At 38.6% G+C, this 24,497-nt stretch overlaps 1 protein-coding gene across 9 annotated transcripts in view; it reads right to left on the minus strand.

Annotated features, from left to right (window-relative positions):
- PDE4D (phosphodiesterase 4D) overlaps positions 1-24,497 on the minus strand; it is a 721,935-nt gene that overhangs the window by 136,075 nt on the left and 561,363 nt on the right. The window contains exon 6 of one of the 9 annotated variants that reach the window (XM_061189283.1): positions 17,023-17,081. The exons of the other annotated variants lie outside the window; for them this stretch is intronic. Coding sequence (XP_061045266.1) covers positions 17,062-17,081 — 20 coding nt within the window. The 3' untranslated portion in view covers positions 17,023-17,061. Of the gene's footprint in view, positions 1-17,022; positions 17,082-24,497 lie in introns of those variants that run through there. 9 annotated transcript variants of the gene reach the window in all.

Below are 24,497 nucleotides of genomic sequence, written 5' to 3' on the forward strand. Positions count from 1 at the left end.
GTCCCAACCACTGAACTTGCCAGGGAAGTCCCATGACAAGATTATTAAATAGAATGGAACAAAATAATATATGCATGAAATTCAGGTGGTTTTTAAAAAAGTAATGATAGAGTCTGGGAAGAAAGAGCAAAGATTTATCTGGGTTCCAAATATGTGAGCCCCCTGCAACCAGCCATCATTCTGCCTCATTTACTACCTAACTTCCAGCCACCTGCTTGTAATGTTGTAATCCTAATGTAATTCATTCGTTCCCTGATTCAAGCCATTGGATTACTGTTTCCTCACTTCTACATAAGATCTTTAGAGACCCCTTCTTCATGCTGCCCCTCCTCCCAGCACTCTCCATATTAGTTTTGTCTTCTCCACAGAGAACTTCGACTACTTTTTTAAGTCACCTTTTGGCACTTTCTTTTTGACAGATATGTATCACATTCTGGTCCAGAATGAAGGAGAAGAGATGAGACAGAGTTGAAAGACGATGGCTTCTGAGTCAGACACACCTGAATTGGAAGTCTGGCTTAACCACTTGCTACTATAAAAATTTAGGGCATGTCTTAACCTGTCTGAGCCTCAGTTTCCTTATCTGTAAAATAGGAATAATAATTCCTACCTTACAGGGTTACTGAAAGGCTTAGAGATGATGTTTACTAAGCTCCTATCACAATGCCTAGCACATAAGAGAAACTTCATTAAAGGATAATGATACAAATGATGATCAAAAAAATAAATGGGGAGAATCATAAAATTGGTAAGGACTAATAAAGTAGCACAAACAGTAGACAGAGGACAGAGAGTATTTTCCCCCTTGTGACCAGAGTTAGAGCTGAGAAGTACCACTAAAACTAGAAGGGTATATTCCTTTAAAGAATTCTTCTAGTGAAAAACAAATTATCCGAACCAAATATATGAGCATAGGCTCACATGATAAGTTTCTATAAAATTTTGCACTGAGCATTTAATTGCAATTGAATGTCAAGTAGCTACAAAATCTAATTGTGTTCTTAAAAATTCTTCAAGGATTATTTTGAAACTGGTCTGTGAGAGAGACTTTAAAGGTAAGTGCTTAGGGGCTGAGACACTTTCTGGTTCTCCTCTCTCTGAGACAAACTGCCAGTACTCACCTAGGCAATAAGTTAGCTTTGTGTACACCGAGATAAGAAGCCTAAGTAATTCCTTAAACTTAAAGGCAAACCCACAGGAAAAGCGCAAGGGCTTTGGGAAGCCTAGCTGTCCATTTGTAAACTAAGCCACAGCTTCCCATAAAGCCTATTTTCACTGTATACCATGTTACTCCAAAACTTAGTTCATTTAATTAACATCAAAATGTATCAAAATTTAAATGCTTTCTCTTTGGAGAAATCAATAATCTAATATAAAACGATAATAGCATTTAACTCAGAAACAAATTACAGCCACGCCTGTATAAGGTGACTCACCTAAATTTCATGAGCAAAACCGGAGTGATCTGAGTAAATTCTAGGTTGGATGTGAATCAAGGAAACTTAGATGTCAAAAGACCTGTGTGTGATTCAGAAAAGGGTGTCCATCTTGGTGAGTTAGCCCTGAATCAATCAATTCTGCCTGGGGGACTAGAGAAAAAGCACTCTCCTTTCTAAACGAATCCTTAGGTCTTACCCACCAACCTAATAAAAGTTTTGTACCCAATCGATATTTTAGCCAACTGTGAATGTTTGACATTGCTTCCACTTCACTCAAGCAAATGGAAAGGGTTTAGTCACCTCTAACTACTCCAAACTAATAAGTTAAAATGTAAATTTGATCATGTACTTCCCTCCCCTAAAACCCTTCACTACAGACGCTCCATCCATCTAGCCATGCTCCCAGCGGGCAGGCCTGTATAAACCTGAGGAAAGAGAGTCACTTTCTAATTCATCCATCCAAGGGGATGGCCTTTTTGTAATCTATCTGCCTACAGATGGTGCCTTTTAAAAATACACAAAATATGACTTAAATATACAAAAGGCACAGGGGCAGTCCTGTCAGGGACAGTTTAATGCTGATTTGACTATATACTCTCACAGCAATTTGTATTGATATTTTGCCTTCAAGGTATTTGTCATGTATTTTTAAAATTTTTTCTGTGCCCTACTAGACTGTAAGGTAGGAATTGTGACTATGTAGGTCGCCTACATATCCCCAAATCCTATTATAGTGCCTGATATACAAGTAGTTGGTCAATAAAAATTTGTCATATAAAGTTGGGTTGTTATGTCATGTTCAATAGTTGCTATATTTCTCACTAGAAGTTATTTTTGAGAGGATATGAAATAATTCCATACCCTCGTGAATGACTTTATCACGGTCATACCCAAACATTATGGGCATTTGGTGAAATGATTAAAACAAAAAGTAAGGTCAATGTAACATAGTTACACACACACACGCACGCACGCACACATACATTAATGAAAAGTTTCAAAAGTCCCCTTTTGGGGAATGACTGCTCTTTTTGTCCTTTCCTATTTTTTGATACTACATATATGTGGGATGTAGGATATAAATATCCTCATATAAAATCATGGTTCTCATATATGGCAGTTGTTCTGTTGAAAATAGCTTTATTTGGCTAAAAAAAGAGTTGATGAGTTGATAATCCTATACTGGAACTCTTAATTTTTTATTTTGGAATTCCAAAGTCTGGGAACCATTGACTTAGCAGAATTTTCCCATCGGAACACAGATGAGGATTTTTGTGATGCACGTCTTTGTTTCTAATTGTGCGTGGCTCCAGCTTACAATCCTTCCTTCTTTTACTTCCCTATCCTTATATTTTGACTTTTCTGATGCTCCCTACAACCATACTATTTCCTAACTTTATTATTTTCAATGTGCAATTCTGTATAATGATTGTCCCCACTTTAGGCCTTCCAAATCTATTACATAGTTTATTTCACTTTAAGAGAAGTTATTTAAAAATTCCAATTATATGCCTTATAAAGATGGGTCTGATACACTCACCCACAGTCCACTGGAATAATTAAAGGTATAACCTTTAAAGGTAAGGTAGACTAAGTTTTCTTTACATACATTAGACCTCCTAATAGTGTGCCAAGGGTTAGGGATCAAAATTGAGCCAAGATAGTGATTTCTCTCAGATTTCGAGGCAAACGCGTGGGAGACTGAACACAAGCCACATTCCTCACGTACTCTAGCATTCACTAGAAATATACTTAGCCTTCACTAGAAATCTAATTCCAAATGTGTCATTTGGAAAGCACTGACCTAAATGACCTTTACATGATTCAATGTACATGTAAGTTGAAACTGAGAACACTACAACTCAAAACTATTCAGATGACCTTATTCAATGGAATAAGATTTCAAATTTTATATTTCAGCTATAGCTTTTAAAAACAGGTAATAGAGCGAAGCATACAATAATGAACAAATGAAGATAACACTAGCCTTATCCTCTCTTTTAAAAAAGTTCCTATTGCTATTCCTGTTACATATACAGCATGGGACCTCACGGCATTTACTGGCATGTTGATGTGATTAACATTTCCATTTGATTGTGGGAAGTGGCATTGGTTTTTAGCTCTGCTTTGGAGTTAATACCTGATTTCAAGATGATATATTAGAAATGTCCTTGTGAGTCAAACCCCACGAGCTGGAAAAATGATCATGTTGTTACACATGTTCACCCTGATTTAACAAAATTTGACAATTTCACTATTCTAGTGAAGGGAGATCTTCCTATTGCAGCAGGAATTTCTTTATTCCTTTGGCTGAAATTAGCATCGTGATCAATCTATGTCCAAGAACACATTGGCATCAAACATTCTGCCCATCACTGTTTTTCCATTCTCGTATTATTTGGAGAATCGGAAAATTCACCTGAAAAATTTACCTCTTTCTCTCTTTCTCTGTCTCTCTCTTACACAATCTATAATCTTGCCATGTCCATGAAACACAAAAAGAAAAAGGTGAAGATTTTGATAGCATGAAGCAGAAGAGAATGCCCCTCCTCACTGTGACTCATAGCTAGACTTCATACTTCTCTAGTAGGAATAGTAAAATGGATACTCATTCTATGGTGTAGGAGATCAGCAGCTTTAGAATTAGAAAGACTTGGGTTCAAATTCCAGCTCTGCCCCTTCCTAGCTATGTGAACACAGACAAGTTACCTAACTGCTTTCGGCCTCAGTTTTCTCATCTGTAAAATAGATTTCATAGAGTTGTGGAAGTTCAGGAAGATAATTTACCTGAAGCATTTAGCACAACACCTGATACAAATGAGGCACTCAGACAACAGGAGATACAGCACTAAACTACAGTGCGCTATATCAGGAGAGCAGAGAAGCTTAATTTAATAAACCTCTGGTCTGATCCATTCTAATTCTGACAGTAAACTGTAGGTAAGTGTACTGGGCCCCCTTTATGGCCTTCCCAGGTTAGCTCTCCCCAACTGACCCCTTGGGCACAGGCTACTTTCCCAGCTTCCTGACTGGGGCAGTCCCAGTAAGGTCTTGGCCATCACTGCAATTGCCTCATCTTTTCTGCTTCCCCGTCCTTTTTCTGGAGGACCTGGCCTGAGCAACAGTCTCTGACTTGACAGGAACCATCTGGCTCCACGTAAGATATGTGGAACCTGTGGCTTCCCCAGGGACTTCTGGAGGGTCCAGGGAGTCAAGGTTCTGTAGAGCAAACTGACCAATGAGAGACAAAAGATGTTTGGGCAGAAAATCTGCTCACCCCTCTTCCCCCAAGTGGAAATGAGGTTCTATACAACCTCATAAGCAATATATTTTGTAACTTAGCAACTAGCTGTGGCATTTCTTGTAAAGATGTGACAAGCTTGGTAACACATTACTTTGTATTTACTTCTCTTCTCCCCTCCTGCTATTCCCTTCAACCCCACTCTGTTCTTGCTTCCTTGAGATACATGACTCTCCCTCTCCCATAAAACGTTAGCATGTAAGCTATCTCTAAGAGAATCTGGGGTAAGACTGAGGTTTAGGAAAAACAAGGCAACTACAGTACAAGAATGAGAGAGAGAAAATTCATAATTCATCAATTCACCAATTCAACTTATCTATAATTCCTTGGATTCCCTCAACAGTAGAAGCTCTTAAGGCCACATTCCCACCTTATTAACAGAGAATAACTGATCCAGTCAGTAGAACAAGAGGATTTTGAGGACAACCCATCATTCCTTTTCTTCCACAGAGTCTAGTTTAACTTATAAACCAAGATAAGATGTTTGGAATCACTTAATGCTGTCTTGCAGGAGAGAGAGAGAGAGAGAGAAGGAGAGAGATATTGAGAGATTTTTCTCTTTGAAAAGCCATGTTCCTTTGTATTTAACTAAAAATGTAACAGGATGTTAAAATGCAACTCTGGCATTTTTCTTTCCTTCAGAAATATGCCCGCATTTTATAGAGTAAGCTATATATTGAGGTTCCACAAAAAACGAAATGCAATTTTCACATTAAACATAGATTCTAACGGCTGGCATTTCTCCTAGTGCTTGTACATAATTATCCATAATTGCAGTTTTTCCAACAGGGGACCCACAGTGGTCAGTCTGATTCATGCCACACTGTATGACCCTTTCACATAGTGACAATGGTCTTCAACTCCAGTGCCCATGGCTGCCATCTTCCTTCAGCTTACATGGAGTACTTTTCCTCTCATGCTTCATGACATCAAATATGTGAGCTTTAGCTTGTTATTCAGTCTTCTTTCATCCTCATTTTCTGTATTTTTTACGACTGTTTTTCACATAGGCACATTTGCTGAGTTGGCGCCTCACAGGTGGTTTGGTCTGTGGCATATTTTAAGAGCTATGAAACCATGGGCTCAGCTATTGGGTTGCAATGAGTTACATAATGCATGTGCAGTTCAGTGCACTAACAAGAGGATTTTCCTAAGACCCCAAATGACCCAGGAAACTGATGCACGGAAGGGACTGCACCTCATTAAACATCCCCTGACCAGGATGCACTTATCCTGAAGGACATGGCCTTACTTTGAAGGATGGTGGTCTGTGGAGAACAGATCTGGTAATCATCCAACTACACTAAAGCACATTTATTTCTGTTGCTATTTGGTTCATTTTATATTGGTTTGGTTTGTTTTCTGTTCTTAGCAATCAGGCCACTTTATGAGTACTTTGGCGAGCAGTAGGAATAGTTGTTTTCTCTAGAAATTTCTAACCTTTCAAAGACAGCAGAGATGTTATAGGCATTATAAATTCAATTAAACGTGGTCCCTGGTCCCAGGATGATGGTTAGAACCCTTTTTCTTTTTCTTGCCACTCCGTTTAATTTACTTGGAACCAAGGAAAGAAGTGTGAAACTCCAGCAATATTAAGATAAGTTGAAATTCTGGGCCAGGAAGTATAACCCTCTCTGGTCTGGGCTCATTTTCCAGAAAGGCCTGTCATTGGTATAGGAGGATAAAGTCCATCCAAGTTTTATTTATCTCATTATTCTGATAGTTCATTCATTCTTTCAACACATATAATATCGTCTGTGTGCCAGGCACTGTGACACATGTGACAGGGATGACATGTCGAGCAAGATCCCTGCCCTATGACGACCCACCGTAACATCCTGTTGAAATAGAGGTTTTAGCATTCATTTTCCAAGTCTCTATGTACCAAAGGATGACTAAGAAGAAGCAAATAACATCAATTTATTCACAGATTGTCTTTATCCATTCATTCAAGAAACATTTACTGGGGACTTCCCTGGTGGCGCAGTGGTTAAGAACCCTCCTCCTGCCAGTGCAGGGGACACGGGTTCGAGCCCTGGTCGGGCAAGATCCCACATGCCGCGGAGCAACTAAGCCCGTGCGCCACAACTACTGAGCCTGCACTCTAGAGCCCGTGTGCCACAACTACTGAAGCCCACGTGCCTAGCGCCCGTGCTCCGCAACAAGAGAAGCCACCGCCATGAGAAGCCTGTGAGCCACAATGAAGTGTAGTCCCCACTCGCCACAACTAGAGAATGCCAGCACGCAGCAATGAAGACCCAATGCAGACAAAAAAAAAAAAAAAAAATTTATGAAAGATCTACCATGTAATAGATGTCCCACCAAGTGCCAGGAAACAAGGATAAAAGATACTGAGGCATCTAGAGATCATATGAAAAAGATGACTCTGGCTACAGAAATATTTTAAAAGCCTAAACGGTAAAGAGCACCCTAAACAAAGTTGAATTAGAATAAAGAAAACAAAATGTTTGCATACAAGGCTCACTTTCTTAACAAAACATTAACATGTTGATAAAAAAATATATACAAAACTCCCAAAAGGATAACTGTTTTAAAGAATCTTTTACATTCGTTTTAAAAAGTGGGAAAAAGGTGACCAATAAACATACGAAAATGTGACCAACCTCATTTATGATTAAATTAGATTGGCAAAATATTCTGTTTGTGAATCCCAGAGTCAGTGGGCGTGGAAATACAACAATATCTTACGCTGATCATGGGATTCTAACTTGAAGTCATCTTTTTGGAAGACAGCCTGGCAATATCCATGAAATTTTTAGATGCAATTTCACTGCTAAACACTTATTCAATGAACATACAAAAGGACACAAAAATGTTCAGGTAGAAGGAAGCTCGCAGTGTTATTTATAGTAGCAAAAAACTGGAAATGATCTACAGGTCTATCAATAGCGTTAAATGGATTATTGCACATACATAGGGAAATACCATGTGTCAGGTAATAAGAATAAGATGTAGATCATTATTTATATAAACACATACAGAAGAGCCCAAAGATATACTGTTAAATTAAAAAGAGCATGGTGCAGAATAGTATGTGTAGTACTCTCTGGAAGGATATGCAAGAAACTAGTAACACTTTACTCTAGACCGTCATGACCCATCAATTAGAATTGGTACAAGGGACACCTATATGCTTTCCTGCTCTCTCACGTGATAACGTTTACTGTAAGTGGGCTCTCTCTGAAGGACGTGCTGGTCCAAGATCTTTGAAGATTTGCGTACAGCTTGAATCAGGAAGAAATGAAGATCAATACATGTTTTCAAAGGAATGAGGACTTAAAGAGGGCCGAGAGAGAGAGACAGAGAGAGAGAAGCATAGTAACAAAGGGTAGGTAGGGGAATCAACTCATCCCAATTTGCCCAGGACTTTCCTAGTTTTAGTCCTGAATGTCCCACATGCCAGAAGCTCTTCAGTCCCAGGCCATGTGGAATTGCTGGTCTCCCTAGCCAACCCTGAAGTTACTACAGAGACTTATGCATTTACTGAAGGCATAGGAGAAGCTGACATACTTTCTTTCCTGCCCACGTTCCAGCTTCCCTGTACCTCTACCTATATGTCAAAGGGTCCAAACAATTTTCCCTATCCCAGAATTCCACCTCTATCCTTTGGTGCAAGGATTTCGAGTTTGCTTTGGTGATGTCACCTTTGGGATTAGGATCTAAAACTGGGGGTTTCCTGGAGTTTGTATACAGCTTTCCAGCAAAAAAGAAGCTATTGTGAAAGAACTGGGAGGGAAGGAATTTGGATCTGAGGGGAAAAAAAAGTTATTTGTAGGTCTGGGAATAATAAAGCCAAAGAGGTTTTCAAGGTGACAAAAAACTTCATGGTATGGATGGGAAGGGATAAACCCATATTCATCAGAAAAAGTGAACTGATATCTATGAAATTAAGTGAAATAAAAATGGGGGGCATCTTAAGGGAAAACTCTCCAAACAAAACACACCAACCCTTAGGAACCACTGGATGTAATTAACAATGTAGATGCTTCTTCTGACACTGTCTATATGACCCAGGACACTCTGGAGGGAGCAACTAACAGCAGAAGACTTAAATTATCCCCAGTGGCAGGTGCCGTGGTGTGTGCACGCGATCGCCCTCATCAACCCTAACAAGGTTTAAGGAGAAGTCCCTGGGGAATCTCATTGTTTACAGTGTCCATGGCAAGAGGGAAGCCAAACACTGGGGACACATGTTACTTCCCTTTGGTCCCTGAAAGTGGGTAATGTTTCCGATTTGGGAACAAGGGCATCAGAAGTGTAGCTATTCAGTGCATGTGTTTCTCATGACGATGTTGGTATTCCTCTCGTGTATGTCCCGTCCCCGCAGTAACCATTTACTGAAGGAAAGCTGAAGCCCTTTCAGCTTGGTTGCATTTTCTAAGATTTCCTACAGAAAGAAATCCTCACTGTGATTTACAAGCTATCTAGTCTCCGGCCTTCAACACTTTTGCCCTTTAGTGGGTGGGCGTGTTGCTTTTTGCATTGATACCCCAGCAGCCTCTGCCACTTCTTCAAAGCCATGCAATCCTTTAACTAATATTTGCTAGGGGGTGGGCGCTGGAATTTCACAGATGAGGAAGACACAGATTTCAGTCCCAGGAGGTAATGGTACATGAGGGAAAAAAGACAAGACAACTAATACTAGGACATTGTAAGATGAAAGAGGTGTGTGCTTGATTTTATGGACATATAGAAGAGGAAAGCTTAGACTCAGGAAGAAGTCAGAAATCGCCATTTTAAGGGGCAAAGAGGGACCCTCCAGTTTCTGTAAGAGATGAGGGTGGGGAAGACTTCCAAGGGTGGCAGAACAGTATAAGCAGAAGCTACAGAGGTGTGGGAGAGCAGAGCTTGATCAGGAAACTACAAACTGTGGACTGGAATCCAGGGGGCCACAGGATGGAAGGAAGGAACTTGAACTGGTTTAAGTGAGAGCAGACAGTGAGGGGAAGGGGGAAGAAAGGGCACTCATTAACTGAGACTTCATTTTGTACCGGACTTTTTATATTTGGTATCTCGTGTGATTTTTCCAATAACCTCCTAACAACGTCTGTTACTCCATCATGCAGATGAGGAAACAGAAGATGAGAAAGGTTATACACCTGGGCTGACCCACAATTTGAGGTCAGATGTATCTAATACCAAAGCCCCTGGTCATTTTATTACAGGACACTGAAAGGTAAAGAAGCCTAAGCTTTCCCCTGAAGGCACTGAGGGCTCTGACGGGTATCAGCAGGAGAGAGATATGATTAGAACTGCATTTTAGAAAAAAATTACTCCGACAGTTACATTCAGGAGGGGGAACTGAAGCCAGGGAAAACTGGGAGGGAGCTTTCCCAGGAGGACAGAGAAACATTTTTTTTTCTTTCTTTCTTTTTTTTTTTGCAACAAAGGTCAGCATCTCGTGGCTCGTACAGAAAAGTTGAGGATTTCTTAGGACTTGATTTTGTCATTCTTGCATTTATGTTTAGAAACATGCAAGTGTGAAATGTAAGTTACAAAACGGATGAAGTTGGATCCTGGAAACTCTGGTCCATCTTAGAGGGGAGCGGTGTTGGGGGAGGGGCTAGAGGGCTAAATAATGATAAATTTCCAAAATTGAGAAACACAAAATGCATACAGATACAGTCCCATATAGATGGCCAGGCTGGCAGAAGACATCCATTCTTCTTAAGGGCAACAGCTGGAGACACTGGAAAAAGATGAAGCAGTTGCAACTTGCCCTGATGTAATTAATGCCAAGGGTTATTATACTCCTGTTAAGTGATCCTACTACTTTAGATGTTTGAGGTGATGGCTGGCCTAAGAGCTTTCTTTAGCAGTATGTCTCAGTGTAGCTATAAATTTCCGTCAAGTCATGTCCTGCAAATTAGGTCTAGTTAAAGAGCTCAGGAATAGGAGAGGGGAGTGGATTGGGATCTACACTCAGGGCTGGCAAAGTTAATTTACTTCTTGAATTAAAAATTTGACAGTATTATAATGCTTCTTTGGATTGGAAATATATCTTTTTCAGATATACATTCATTTTGCACAAATGAAGGAGGTAAATCAAAAATCAGAGTGTTGTTCTTAAAGACTGCTTTGTCATAAGCTCTAGTCCAGAAGGCTAGAAATTGTTTTTGAAAGAATTAGAAAAACATTTTTCAGTGAAAATTTTGCGGCTTGATCTTGTTCAGAAATACATGTTCTGTTGTATACATATAAGATGTACACAGACCTCTGTACTTTATAGTAGGTAAAAGTGTTTGCACCAGAGGGTCAAGATTTTGAGATGGCAAGCAAATATTCTTATCATCAAGGTACGGTTACAGGAACTAAAGAAGTAGTAATATTCCTTGACGTGATTCTGTCATAAAAGGTTAAAACCTTTACCAGATTTACATCTCAGAGTCAAGGAGATAGTCATTCTTTGAAGGTTGCAAAAGTCTGGCTAGATTCAGGAATCATCAGTGTTCCTTTGAAGGGAAACTTTGTTCCTTTGAAGGTAAAAATTATACCTATGCATACGTATTCTACTTGTAAAATCAGAAAGAATCCTCCCTCTATAAAGTATAAGTAGTTTATACATACTGTAAGTGGATATTTTACTTGTGTGGCAGGAAGAAAGTTCCAGAGGTTTCAGGATCTACAGGTAGTAAAAAAATGCAATATAACTGGTAAAATGGCAACCAGTCTGGTGATCTTTAAACTCCTAATAAAAACATTTCCTACAAACACTGTTACTTGAAAACTCACAATTAGATAATCATTTCTTTGTACCTACAAAATAGAAATATCCCTCAAAGTAAATTATACCACAGTCTAAATAATCTTTCAGTTCCTTTTCTGCAGCTAACCTACTTGCCCAAATGAGTCTGACAGCAATTTTCAGGAAGTTCACACCTAAAACCATCTTTAAAAAGTAGTTTCGGCTACACCTGTAATTCACTGATGAGGCCCGGAGAGGTAAAACAATTTTTTCAAGGTCACAAAGCCATAATCTGTCATCAACAAAATCAAGACTATGGACAACTTCAGGATCTTGTTTTTGGATGTTTTGTTGGTCCTGAGGCAGTTCCTGAGGGCCCTGTCCTGGAAAGTAAATGAGGTAAAGAGGCAACCAGGTGGGGCTGGTGGCCCCCGGCCGCACTTCATCTCAGGCAGGTCTGCTGTGTTACACAGAGTTATATACCTGGCTTCTTTCTGAATAACATTGATTTGAAGGAAGAATCTTCTGCTAAATGAAATTTTTAAATGAGTACATGCAGGACCTTGCTGATAGATTGGGCATGTGGAAGAGAAGATGTCCCGACACCTGTGGGCACTCTACATGTTCCAGAAGGCCAGAACTCTGTCCTACTCATCTTGGATTTTTCCCCAGAATCTAACTTGGTGTCTTGGGGTCTCATTGTTATAGGGTCTGGAGGTTCTTGTAGTTATACCTCCAGGGGATCCCTTCTGACCTCAGTTGATTTTCTAATTATCTCCTTGTTTTCTTCCACGGACCCATGGGATGTGGTTAGCTAGTGTCTCTTAAGGCCAGCCCTGACTTTTTTGTGACACACCTACTTTCAAGTTAGGGACACAATCTCCTAAACTGGACCCACCCTTTTGTTTCTGCACAAGCCTTGAAACTCATGTGACTGACTGACTGACTGAATATTGGGTTGATAATAACTGCAGGGAAAGAGATAAGAGGTAGCAAATGTAACAATGATGAAATGACAGGGTCATAGCATTCCTGATATGTTAGGAAGGTAAATGAGTTCAACCTCATTTTCCACTAGTCTTAGAAATTTTTATGATTGCTTTCTCTCTTCTTTTGTTTACTATTTTATTCCTGAGCTACATTTCATCTTTTCCTACCTATAAGGAGAGTCTAAATTTAGTTTTCTTTCTCCCAACCTCCAAGCTCTCCAACCTCACTTTCCTTCCTCTTTCAATTCTAATTGCAAATTAGGTCAAGAAGGCTTAACAGTCCCAGACATTATGTAGTATTTCCATCTCAAAGCAAACTCCAGGTTGTACTCTTCAAATTTAAAGTCTTTTTCACACTTTCATTGTGGAGGGGGGGGGAGGGGGGAGGCAGATACCTGACCTCAGGCAATTAGTGACTAAGTGACTTGTTTTCTTGCTAAGTTTTGCCTAAAGGTGGGCCCTTTTTACAAGCACACGAAGGGTAGAAACCACACCAATTAGTGGCTCTCAAGCTGGGTGGGGGTCTGAGAAAAGTTTTCTATTAACACTTTTCTAACGTATATTTTCACTTCAATAAGTATCTTTAAAAATTATGCTTCTCCCATCATGAAGACCAAAATCTCTTTCCCAGAGATCAGCGCAATTAAAAGATCTTCCAGAGAATAAGACTTTTTAAAGTTAGTGTCTCCATTTTTCAGAAATCTTTCCTGAAGGTATTTGCTTAGGGAATATGAAAGAAATTTTTCCCACTAAAATGGGATTTAATAACGATTATAAAGAATGATCTGTAAGTAATGGATTATTTGGGGGTTACATGGGAATAGAAAGTAGGATTGGGAAACATGTCCTAAAATTTATATTCATAAAAAAAACTTAGTGCCTAAAGAGGCACTAAGTTACTTTTCCTTCCCTTTCTTTTCCCTCACCCCTTCCTTTCTTCCCCTTCCCACCCTCTCTCTTTTTCTCCGTCCCTCATCCTTCCTAGAACCCGTAAATGCTCAGTTATCTCCAAACATTTATCCAAATTCAAACTCCAGTCAATTTGATTTGCTTTTACAGTAAGGGTAAAAGGGTTCCACTTAGAAGAAAACTAAATTTAAATGTCACCATCAATAAATCAACTAAAGAATCAAGGAGATTTATAGCATGGGCAGAGAAATTGATTTAGCATAGGGATTAAGAGGTTATTGAGTCAGCCAGATGCAGTCTGGACTCCAGCTCCACCATGTATGTCCTTGAGAGAGTTAAACTACACCTCCTCCTACGAACAATGGGGATAACACTATCCATCTCCAAGTGTAATTGTGAAGATTAAATGATAATGTGTTCATAAAAAGCTCAGATATGCCTGGAACATAGTAAGTACTCAATAAATATAATTAACATAGTGTTAACATTATAATATCTTATACTATTCATATCATTGTGAAGTAATAAAGCAAAGGACACTCCAGTATTATACCTAATTATGCAAATGAGTATGCAATAATTTAATTCATGTGCTTCTACTGTGTTTTACAATTATCTCACTCAAGTGAGATAATTTGTAAAAACTATTGGATGCTCCTGCCAAGTTAGATCTTAGTATCAATAATGAATTGGGAGCAGAAGCAAGAAGAACTACAATCCTGCAGCCTGTGGAACAAAAAACCACATTCACAGAAAGACAGACAAGATGAAAAGGCAGAGGGCTATGTACCAGATGAAGGAACAACATAAAACCCCAGGAAAACAACTAAATGAAGTGGAGATAGGCAACCTTCCAGAAAAAGAATTCAGAATAATGATAGCGAAGATGATCCAGGACCTCGGAAAAAGAATTGAGGCAAAGATCAAGAAGATGCAAGAAATGTTTAACAAAGACCTAGAAGAATTAAAGAACAAACAAACAGAAATGAACAATACAATAACTGAAATGAAAACTACACTAGAAGGAATCAATAGCAGAAAAACTGAGGCAGAAGAACGGATAAGTGACCTGGAAGACAGAATGGTGGAATTCACTGCTGCAGAACAGAATAAAGAAAAAAGAATGAAGAGAAATGAAGACAGCCTAAGAGACCTCTGGGATAACATTAAATGCAACAACATTAACCTTATAGGGGTCCCAGAAGGAGAAGAGAGAGAGAAAGACCCAAGAAAATATTTGAAGAGATTATAGTCGAAAACTTCCCTGACATGGGAAAGGAAATAGCCACCCAAGTCCAGGAAGTGCAGCGAGTCCCATACAGGATAAACCCAAGGAGAAACACGCCGAGACACATAGTAATCAAATTGGCAAAAATTAAAGACAAAGAAAAATTATTGAAAGCAGTAAGGGAAAAATGACAAATAACATACAAGGGAACTCCCATAAGGTTAACAGCTGATTTCTCAGCAGAAACTCTACAAGCCAGAAGGGAGTGGCATGATATATTTAAAGTGATGAAAGGGAAGAACCTACAACCAAGGTTATTCTACTGGGCAAGGATCTCATTCAGATTCGATGGAGAAATCAAAAGCTTTACAGACAAGCAAAAGCTAAGAGAATTCAGCACCACCAAATCCAGCTCTACAACAAATGCTAAAGGAGCTTCTCTAAGTGGGAAACACAAGAGAAGAAAAGGACCTACAAAAACAAGCTCAAAACAATTAAGAAAATGGTCATAGGAACATACATTCGATAATTACCTTAAATGTGAATGGATTAAATGCTCCAACCAAAAGACACAGGCTTGCTGAATGGATACAAAAACAAGAACCATATATATGCTGTCTACAAGAGACCCACTTCAGACCTAGGGACACATACAGACTGAAAGTGAAGGGATGGAAAAAGATATTCCATGCAAATGGAAATCAAAAGAAAGCTGGAGTAGCAATACTCAGATAAAATAGACTTTAAAATAAACAATGTTACAAGAGACAAGGAAGGACACTACATAATGATCAAGGGATCAATCCAAGAAGAAGATATAACAATTATAAATATATATGCACCCAACATAGGAGCACCTCGATACATAAGGCAACTGCTAACAGCTATAAAAGAGGAAATTGACAGTAACACAGTAATAGTGGGGGACTTTAACACCTCACTTACACCAATGGACAGATCATCCAAACAGAAAATTAATAAGGAAACACAAGCTTTAAATGACACAACAGACCAGATAGATTTAATTGATATTTATAGGACATTCCATCCAAAACCAGCAGATTACACTTTCTTCTCAGGTGCACACAGAACATTCTCCAGGATAGATCACATCTTGGTTCACAAATCAAGCCTCAGTAAATTTAAGAAAATTGAAATCACATCAAGCATCTTTTCTGACCACAACGCTATGAGATTAGAAATCAATTACAGGGGAAAAAACGTAAAAAACACAAACACATGGAGGCTAAAGAATACATTCCTAAATAACTGAGAGATCACTGAAGAAATCAAAGAGGAAATCAAAAAGTACCTAGAGACAAATGACAATGAAAACACGATGATCCAAAACCTATGGGATGCAGCAAAAGCAGTTCTAAGAGGGAAGTTTATAGCTATACAAGCCTACCTCAAGAAACAAGAAAAATCTCAAGTAAACAATCTAACCTTACACCTAAAAAAACTAGAGAAAGAAAAACAAAGAAAACCCAAAGTTAGCAGAAGGAAAGAAATCATAAAGATCAGAGCAGAAATAAATGAAATAGAAACAAAGAAAACAATAGCAAAGATCAATAAAACTAAAAGCTGGTTCTTTGAGAAGATAAACAAAATTGATAAACCTTCAGCCAGACTCATCAAGAAAAAGAGAGAGAGGACTCAAATCAAGAAAATTAGAAATGAAAAAGGAGAAGTTACAACAGATACCACAGAAATACAGGGCATCATGGGAGACTACTACAATCGACTCTATGCCAGTGGAATGGACAGCCTGGAAAAGATGGACATTCTTGGAGGGGTGTAGCCTTCTGAGACTGAACCAGGAGGAAGTGGAAAGTGTGAACAGACCGATCACAAGTGGTGGGGTTGAAACTGTGATTGAAGATCTTCCAACGGGCAGGGGTCCAGGACTGGGTGGCTTCACAGGTGAATTCTGTCGTTTGGAGAGGAGCTAGCACCCGTCCTTCTCAGACTCTTCCAGAGGGTTGCAGAGGAGGGAATACTCCCAAACTCATTCCATGAGGCCACCATCACCCTGATACCAAAACCAGACAAAGATACTACAAAAAAAGAAAATTGCAGACCAATGTCACTGATGAATATGGATGCAAGAATCCACAACAAAATATTAGCAAACAGAATGCAACAACACATTAAAAGAAGCATGCACCATGATTGGGTGGGATTTGTTCCAGGGATGCAAGGATTCTTCACTATATGCAAATCAACCAATGTGATGCACCATATTGACAAACTGAAGACTGGAAACAATATGGTCATCTCAATGGATGCAGAGATGGCTTTTGACAAAATTCAACACCCATTTATGATGGAGGCTCTCTGGAGAGTGGGCATGGAGGGAACCTACCTCAACATAATGGAGGCCATGTGCAACACGTCCACAGCAAGCATCATTCTCAATGGTGAAGGGCTGGGGGCATTTCCTCTGGGATCAGGAGCAGGGCGGGGATGTCCAGTCTCACCACTACTATTCAACATGGTTTTGGGGGTCCTGGCCATGGCAATCGGAGAGGAAGGAGGGATAAAAGGCATACAAATTGGAAAAGAAGAGGTGAGACTGTCACTGTTTGCAGATGACGTGATACTGTGCATGGAGAGTCCTAGGCATGCTACCAGAGAACTACTAGAGCTAGTCAATGAATTTGGTGGAGTTGCAGGATGCAAAACTGATGCATAGAGATCTCTTGCATTCCTATACACTAATGATGAAGGATCTGAAAAAGGAGTTAGGGAGGCACTCTCATTTGCCATTGCAACAGAGGGAGTGAAATACCTAGGAATGGACCTACCTAGGGAGACAAAAGACCCGTATGCAGAAAACTATAAGACACTGATGAAAGAAATTAAAGATGATACAAAACAGATGGAGAGATATACCATGTTTTTGGATTGGAAGAATCAATATTGTGAAAATGACTATACTACCCAAAGCAATCTACAGATTCAATGCAATCCCTATCAAATTACCACTGGCATTTTTTACAGAACTAGAACAAAACATCTTAAAATTTGTATGGAGACACAAAAGACCCTGAATGGCCAAAGCAGCCTTGAGGGAAAAGAACGGAGCTGGAGGAATCAGACTCCCTGACTTCGACTATACTACAAAGCTACAATAATCAAGACAATATGGTACTGGCACAAAAACAGAAATATAGATCAATGGAACAGGATAGAAAGCCCAGAGATAAACCCACGCACCTATGGTCAACTAATCTATGACAAAGGAGGCAAGGATATACAATAGAGAAAAGACAGTCTCTTCAAAAAGTGGTGCTGGGAAAACTGGACAGCTACATGTAAAAGAATGAAATTAGAACACTCCTTAACACCATACACAAAAATAAACTCAAAATGGATTAGAGAGCTAAATGTAAGACTGGATACTATAAAACTCTTAGAGGAACACATAGGAAGAATGCTCTTTGACATAAATCATAGCAAGATATTTTTTGATCCACCTCCTAGAGTAATGGAAATAAAAACAAAAATAAACAAATGGGACCTAATGAAACTTAAAAGCTTTTGCACAGCAAAGGAAACCATAAACAAGACGAAAAGACAACCCTCAGAATGGGAGAAAATATTTGCAAACGAATCAACAGGCAAAGGATTAATCTCCAAAATACATAAACAGCTCATGCAGCTCAATATTAAAAAACAAACAACCCAATCAAAAAATGGGCAGAAGACCTAAATAGACATTTCTCCAAAGAAGACATACAGATGGCCAAGAAGTACACGAAAAGCTGCTCAACATCACTAATTATTAGAGAAATGCAAATCAAAACTACAATGAGATATCACCTCACACCAGTTAGAATGGGCATCATCAGAAAATCTACAAACAACAAATGCTGGAGAGGGTGTGGAGAAAAGGGAACCCTCTTGCACTGTTGGTGGGAATGTAAATTGACACAGCCACTATGGAGAACAGTATGCAGGTGCCTTAAAAAAACTAAAAATAGAGTTACCATATGACCCAGCAATCCCACTACTGGGCATATACCCAGAGAAAACCATAATTCAAAAAGACACATGCACCCCAATGTTCATTGCAGCACTACTTACAATAGCCAGGTCATGGAAGCAACCTAAATGCCCATCGAAAGATGAACGGATAAAGAAGTGTGGTACATATATACGATGGAATATTACTCAGCCATAAAAAGGAACGAAATTGGGTCATTTGTAGAGACGTGGATGAATCTAGAGACTGTCATACAGAGTGAAGTAAGTCAGAGAGAGAAAAACAAATATCATATATTAACGCATATATGTGGAATCTAGAAAAATGGTACAGATGAACCGGTTTGCAGGGCAAATTGAGACACAGATGTAGAGAACAAACGTACGGACACCAAGGGGGGAACGTGGTGGGGGTGGGGGTGGGTGGTGTGATGAATTGGGAGATTGGGATTGACATATATACACTAATATGTATAAAATGGATAACTAATAAGAACTTGCTGTATAAAAAATAAATAAAATAAAATTCAAAAATGAAAAAAAAATAATGAATTTGTAGGCTTTGAACTTGGGAAGGTGCAACTGTGTCTCAAGAATTGCACAGGGTTAATGTTGGTTCACTGCTTGTCACAATGTGTGCTTCCATCCCTGAAGCTGGCTAGCAAAGGAGAATTAGGCAAAGGTACTTCAATTTCCTCATGATCACGTGCTTTCCCTTTAATCCAATTATAGAGGTTCGCTGCATGTCTTGAAGATCACAAATCCAAAAAAAGGAACCATTAGGAACTTCTCTATGGTTTATAAAAAGGAAACATCTTTTTAATGACTTTATTAGTCTAATTTTTTTTGGTAAAGAGAAAATAATTCTTCTCTTATCCTTAACCAAGATGGCCAGTTGTGTAGAAATCCAAGTGTGCTGTGGGTCAAGAAATGTGAGTTTTGGCCACTTACCAGCTGTGACCACTGACTATTGAGATGAGTCACTTGCCTTGTCTCTAAGCTGGACCTTGCATCAATGATCAGTGAGGTCCTTCCCTGCCCTAACAGCCCGTTATTTCACACCAAGTGACTTTTCCAGATGAACTAGAAGCCTGTAAATGGTATACTCATAGAAGATGGAACGAGACCAAAAAATAAAAATAAAAAATCAATGAACGTTATTCATTAGATTGTTCAATGAGAAAAAAAGATGAGTGGTGTTTTGAATGTTAATCTTCACAATATTTCAGCTGTTAAAATTAGCTTCATAATTAATTGGCTGCATATAACAGGGATTTGTGTCTTAAGCAAGCATTTTTGAGCACTGACAGTGTATAAAGTTTATATCTAGGTGTCCTGGACTTTGACAAAGTTTGGCTTCAATAAAGTCTATCCTGCAGCGGCATGCAATCAAGTAGGCAGGTAAGAAAAATGCAGATCTAATATAAATTGTTTAAAAGGTGACATATAAATCACATCAAAACAAATGATCAGCCTAGTTAGACTGACTAACTTAGGGTTATGACATAAGTAGTTTATATGTTTAACACAGGTCTTCAGATTTCCCTGCTAGAGACTCTCCCCCTTTAACAATTAAAGATTCCTATCCAGAAGTTACTTTTTGTTGTTGTTATTTTATAGATGTCCTTGCTCTTTTAAAGAGATGTTAAAATGTGTGGTTTTTTATTAGAGAATACATATACCATGAAAGATAGGAAGTTGGAAAATGCAGAAAAAAAAATATTTTAATCTTAAAGGAAACAAAGGGTGGATTTAATCGAATGACCATTTTCAAGTACAAAGTTGTCTTAGGCACTCTCCATATGGTCTCATTTAATCTTTGTAATAACACATGGTATTATCACCATACTATGTGACAGATGATAGAAATGAGGCTCATGGATGGCCAGTGATTTTCCTGAATTCACCCAGTAAATAAACTGGGGAGGTGGAATTAAACCCAGGTTTGGCAGGCTCCCAAATTCATGCTCTTTCTACTCTTTCATGCTTCCTCTCATTCTCAGTGCTTGTCTGGAATTGGGCTTAGGGCGAGGTAGGTGGGGGCAGAGTGGGGAGTCCCGGTTCACATCTTATGGACAGAGATTATGAGAAAATAATACTATGAGATTTACTGACCAGCTTGGGTTACTAAAAATGTACATCCACCTTCCCAGTATGATTTTTAGAAAATCAGATTCTCAATGAATGAATTTTAAATGCAATTTTACATTCTCCAGCAAAGAATGTACTAGGTACAAGCCATTCCCAGAGGTATAAGAAATCTACTGAATTAAGCAAGAAAAACATTATGCCAGAGATGCAAAGGGTGAAAGAAAGATATCTTCTGTCTAATGATATTAAGCCCTAAATGAAAATTGCTGATTGCATTCACACAATTCCATGTCCAGGCAAATTATGCAGAGTGTCTAATAAATATAAATATATTTACAAATATATTTTAAGAAAAACTTAAAATATGTGTCTGAAGACAGTTTTAATAGGTTTTTTTAAAAAAGCAAAATCCTGTTCTTATTTAAAAAAATAATACCGAAAAAAAAAACTGCAGGAAGCTTTTCTTCTCCCTAATGATACTTTTTCAAAATACTAACTTAATAAGGTTAAACACTTTCCTATTATGTTTTTAAAAGGTTTCTAGAAAATATGTATTTTTTACTTGTATATGCATAAAATGTATTTATATAATACACAAGATACTGTTAAGATTTGATCCTTGCTAGAACACGTTTTGAATTTTGAAGCATGAGCATATATTATCTATTTTCAGTTATAAAAAGAAAAACAGTTCTAACTGTGAGGGGTAATTACTACAGGTAGTGTAGGATAGAAATGTAACATGTTCAAAGCCACTGAAGAGAGTCATTTCTTTAAAGCAAGTAAATGAGTTAGTTGTTTCATCAAGAAATGGAAATGGGGACTTCCCTGGTGGTGCAATGGTTAAGAATCCGCCTGCCAATGCAGCGGACACTGGCTCGAGCCCTGGTCTGGGAAGATCCCACATGCCGCGAAGCAACTGAGCCCGTGTCCACAACTACTGAGCCTGCGCTCTAGAGCCCTTGAGCCACAACTACTGACCCCACGTGCCACAACCGCTGAAGCCCACATGCCTAGAGCCTGTGCTCCGAAACAAAGAGAAGCCACCACGACGAGAAGCCCACGCACCGTAACGAAGAGTAGCCCCCGCTTGCCGCAACTCGAGAAAGCCCGCGTGCAACAATGAAGACCCAACATAGCCAAAAATAAATTTTAAAAAAAGAAATGGAAATGGCCTGACTCACTTTCTTCCAAATCAAATAAGATCAAATAATTCAGTCCAGCGCAAACTGCTGAGTTTTGATACTTTTATTTCCAAACTGGATTTGGAGAGTTTCTCCTTATCCAGATTGTGTTGAGAGCACAGCAGTCGGACTTAAATTGATGATATAATTAGATGAGGCTTTCTACAGGAAAACTGCAGAAAACAACTGCCTACAGCTTTATTTCCTGAGTAAAAAAGTTACCTTAATAAAATAAATAGAAATGTCGTAAAGGATATACTCGGGTTAGAATTATATTCCCCTTGAACAATGCTTTCACGTCTCTGGCCATGATGGCAACAGTTCCAGGTAAAATTTTAAAAATCGAGTGTCTTTGATACTTCTGTTTTAAATATTCTTTACAACACAACAAAAGATAAATTCTTATGGTACGGCTGAGACCAGAGGACAAAAATTATTTTGAGCAGTAGAAAAGAAATACTTATCAAGAGTTTTCAGTTGGACTGGGGGAGACTTTGAAAAACTCAAATATTGTCTAAATCTTCAAGTTATTCCTAAGATGGGGTCAGTTTTGAATACTGATAAAATTAATTGCTTGTCCAAGCTGCCTACATTTTTCAATGAGTTGGGCAGTGGTATGAAGACCAAATTTGAAGACCAAATTGGCTAAATTGGAACACAGTGTTACTGGTCTACAATCTCACCTTGAGTGTGACCCCTGAAGATCACAAGTTTTGACACTGTTTAAATCTCTAGTCCTTTAACGATTCTCTAAATAAATGGCATTTAGAATTTCTTAAAGTCCTGTTTTTGTCTCCACAATTCTAATTGGCTCTATAAATATTTATAAACTAAACTCAAGAGATTTAACTTGGTAACTCTATTTCTTATCATTGGTTTCTTTTCCCAAAATTTCTATGCTTCTCTCCAACAATGTCCAGTGAGATACAGTATTTATTTTTTCCCATAAAATTCTATTATTTGAAGAGTTTTTTCTTGGCCTTCCCATTCTCTAGTCTCTGTAATCTTTCAAATAAGAGAGCCAGTTACGAATATCACCCACACTAAATGACATTGGGCCACCAATGTGTAATTTATTGGCATGAGGGGATTTTCGAATGTCTTCCTAACCCAGCAGTCGCTTGCGTCATTCGTATCTGACCTATTTCCTGTTTTTCTTAGCAGAGAGATGATTGGTACTCAAGCCAATAATCTTAACTTGGTAATTTAGTCATGTCAAATGGAGGTATCCTCAATTAGAAAAAAAATGTATTTTCCTAAATTGCTGACTTTTACTTTGTTGGGATTTTGGTGGCAGTGACTTTAGAGCTCTGGTCCTACAATGTACAGGCCGTGTGCCCTTATTTCAATTAAGGGGAGAGGAGAAAAATTATATTTGACAAGTGGGGCAAGAAGCACATTTACAAAAACTGAAGAAGACTTTTCTGTTTTCTTTTTACTGTAACTCCTCAAATACTGTCTAAACCCTCAAGTTATTCCTCTTCTCTAAGCTTCTGTGTCTCATTTGTTTCATGGAGATAATAACGACAGACCTGAACCTCACGTGGATGAAAGTGAGAATTAACAACACAGGTAGAGAGCTTAGCCCGGCACCTGCATAGGAAGCTCAGAATACAAGTTATTTGTCATTATTTTAATTAGGTATTCGTTGTATTTTACATGTAACCTGTTCTCCCTGGAATAAATCCATCCCCAATGAAGACTTTTTAAAAGGAACTCCATAGATAATAGGTTATTCAGTTGACCTATAGTAAAGATCTACTGGAAATAAAACTATTTACCAAAATACATATGCACATGTATATTATAATGTATAGAAATACATAGTATATAAAGTATATGTATATATATATATATGTTTTTTAAAGTTGGTTTGTTCTAAATAGTAGGAAAAATATTTCTATTACTCTAAAACCACACACCATCCAAACGCACCAATGATGTTTAACTATTGTTCAAAAGAAAAGCTGCCCAACATCAGGCTGTGAAATCCTGTAATGCTTTTGCTCAGCATGGACCTGGGCATCAAGATTATGTGTAAGAAAGGCCAGACCTATTTGAGTAGTAATGGCAGTAATCATTGCCTAAACTGGGCCATCATCAGCTCACAGAACTTGGTGCTTTGAGCAAAGGTGTGAATTATTGCCCTCCCCCTTTTCTGTAAGGGTACCCCTTAGTTTAAGAATACCACTTTCTCTTTAACACACATCCTCAGGCTTAACTAGGCAGAAAAGCAAACAGAAGAACTAGATGCACAAATGATCAGTGAATCTAAGTGAATGGTCTGCATTTGAGTCCAAAGTCAATTCCAAATTCAGTTCGATCAATAGTAAGTACTTTCTCTTAATCATTTAGGGGTCAACAGAAATTGCTAAGCCCTCCTTTCTGTAGTATTAAGTCCTTTTCACTAAGCGACTGGGTTCTTTCAGGTGCTACCTTATTTGGAATTTAATTTGTCTTAACATTCCTCCAAGAGCTATTAGAGCACACCAAATTAGTGCGTTCCATTTAACTCCCAAACCATGGAGAAGCTGGCTGCAGCATCAAACCACACTATTAAAATTACCAGGGAAGATGGCGGAGTAGAAGGACGTGCTCTCACTCCCTCTTGAGAGAGCACCAGAATCACAACTGGCTGCTGGACAATCATCGACAGGAAGACA

The sequence above is a fragment of the Eubalaena glacialis genome, chromosome 4 (genome assembly GCF_028564815.1).
Source record: "Eubalaena glacialis isolate mEubGla1 chromosome 4, mEubGla1.1.hap2.+ XY, whole genome shotgun sequence".
In the NCBI taxonomy this organism is placed as follows: domain Eukaryota; kingdom Metazoa; phylum Chordata; class Mammalia; order Artiodactyla; family Balaenidae; genus Eubalaena; species Eubalaena glacialis.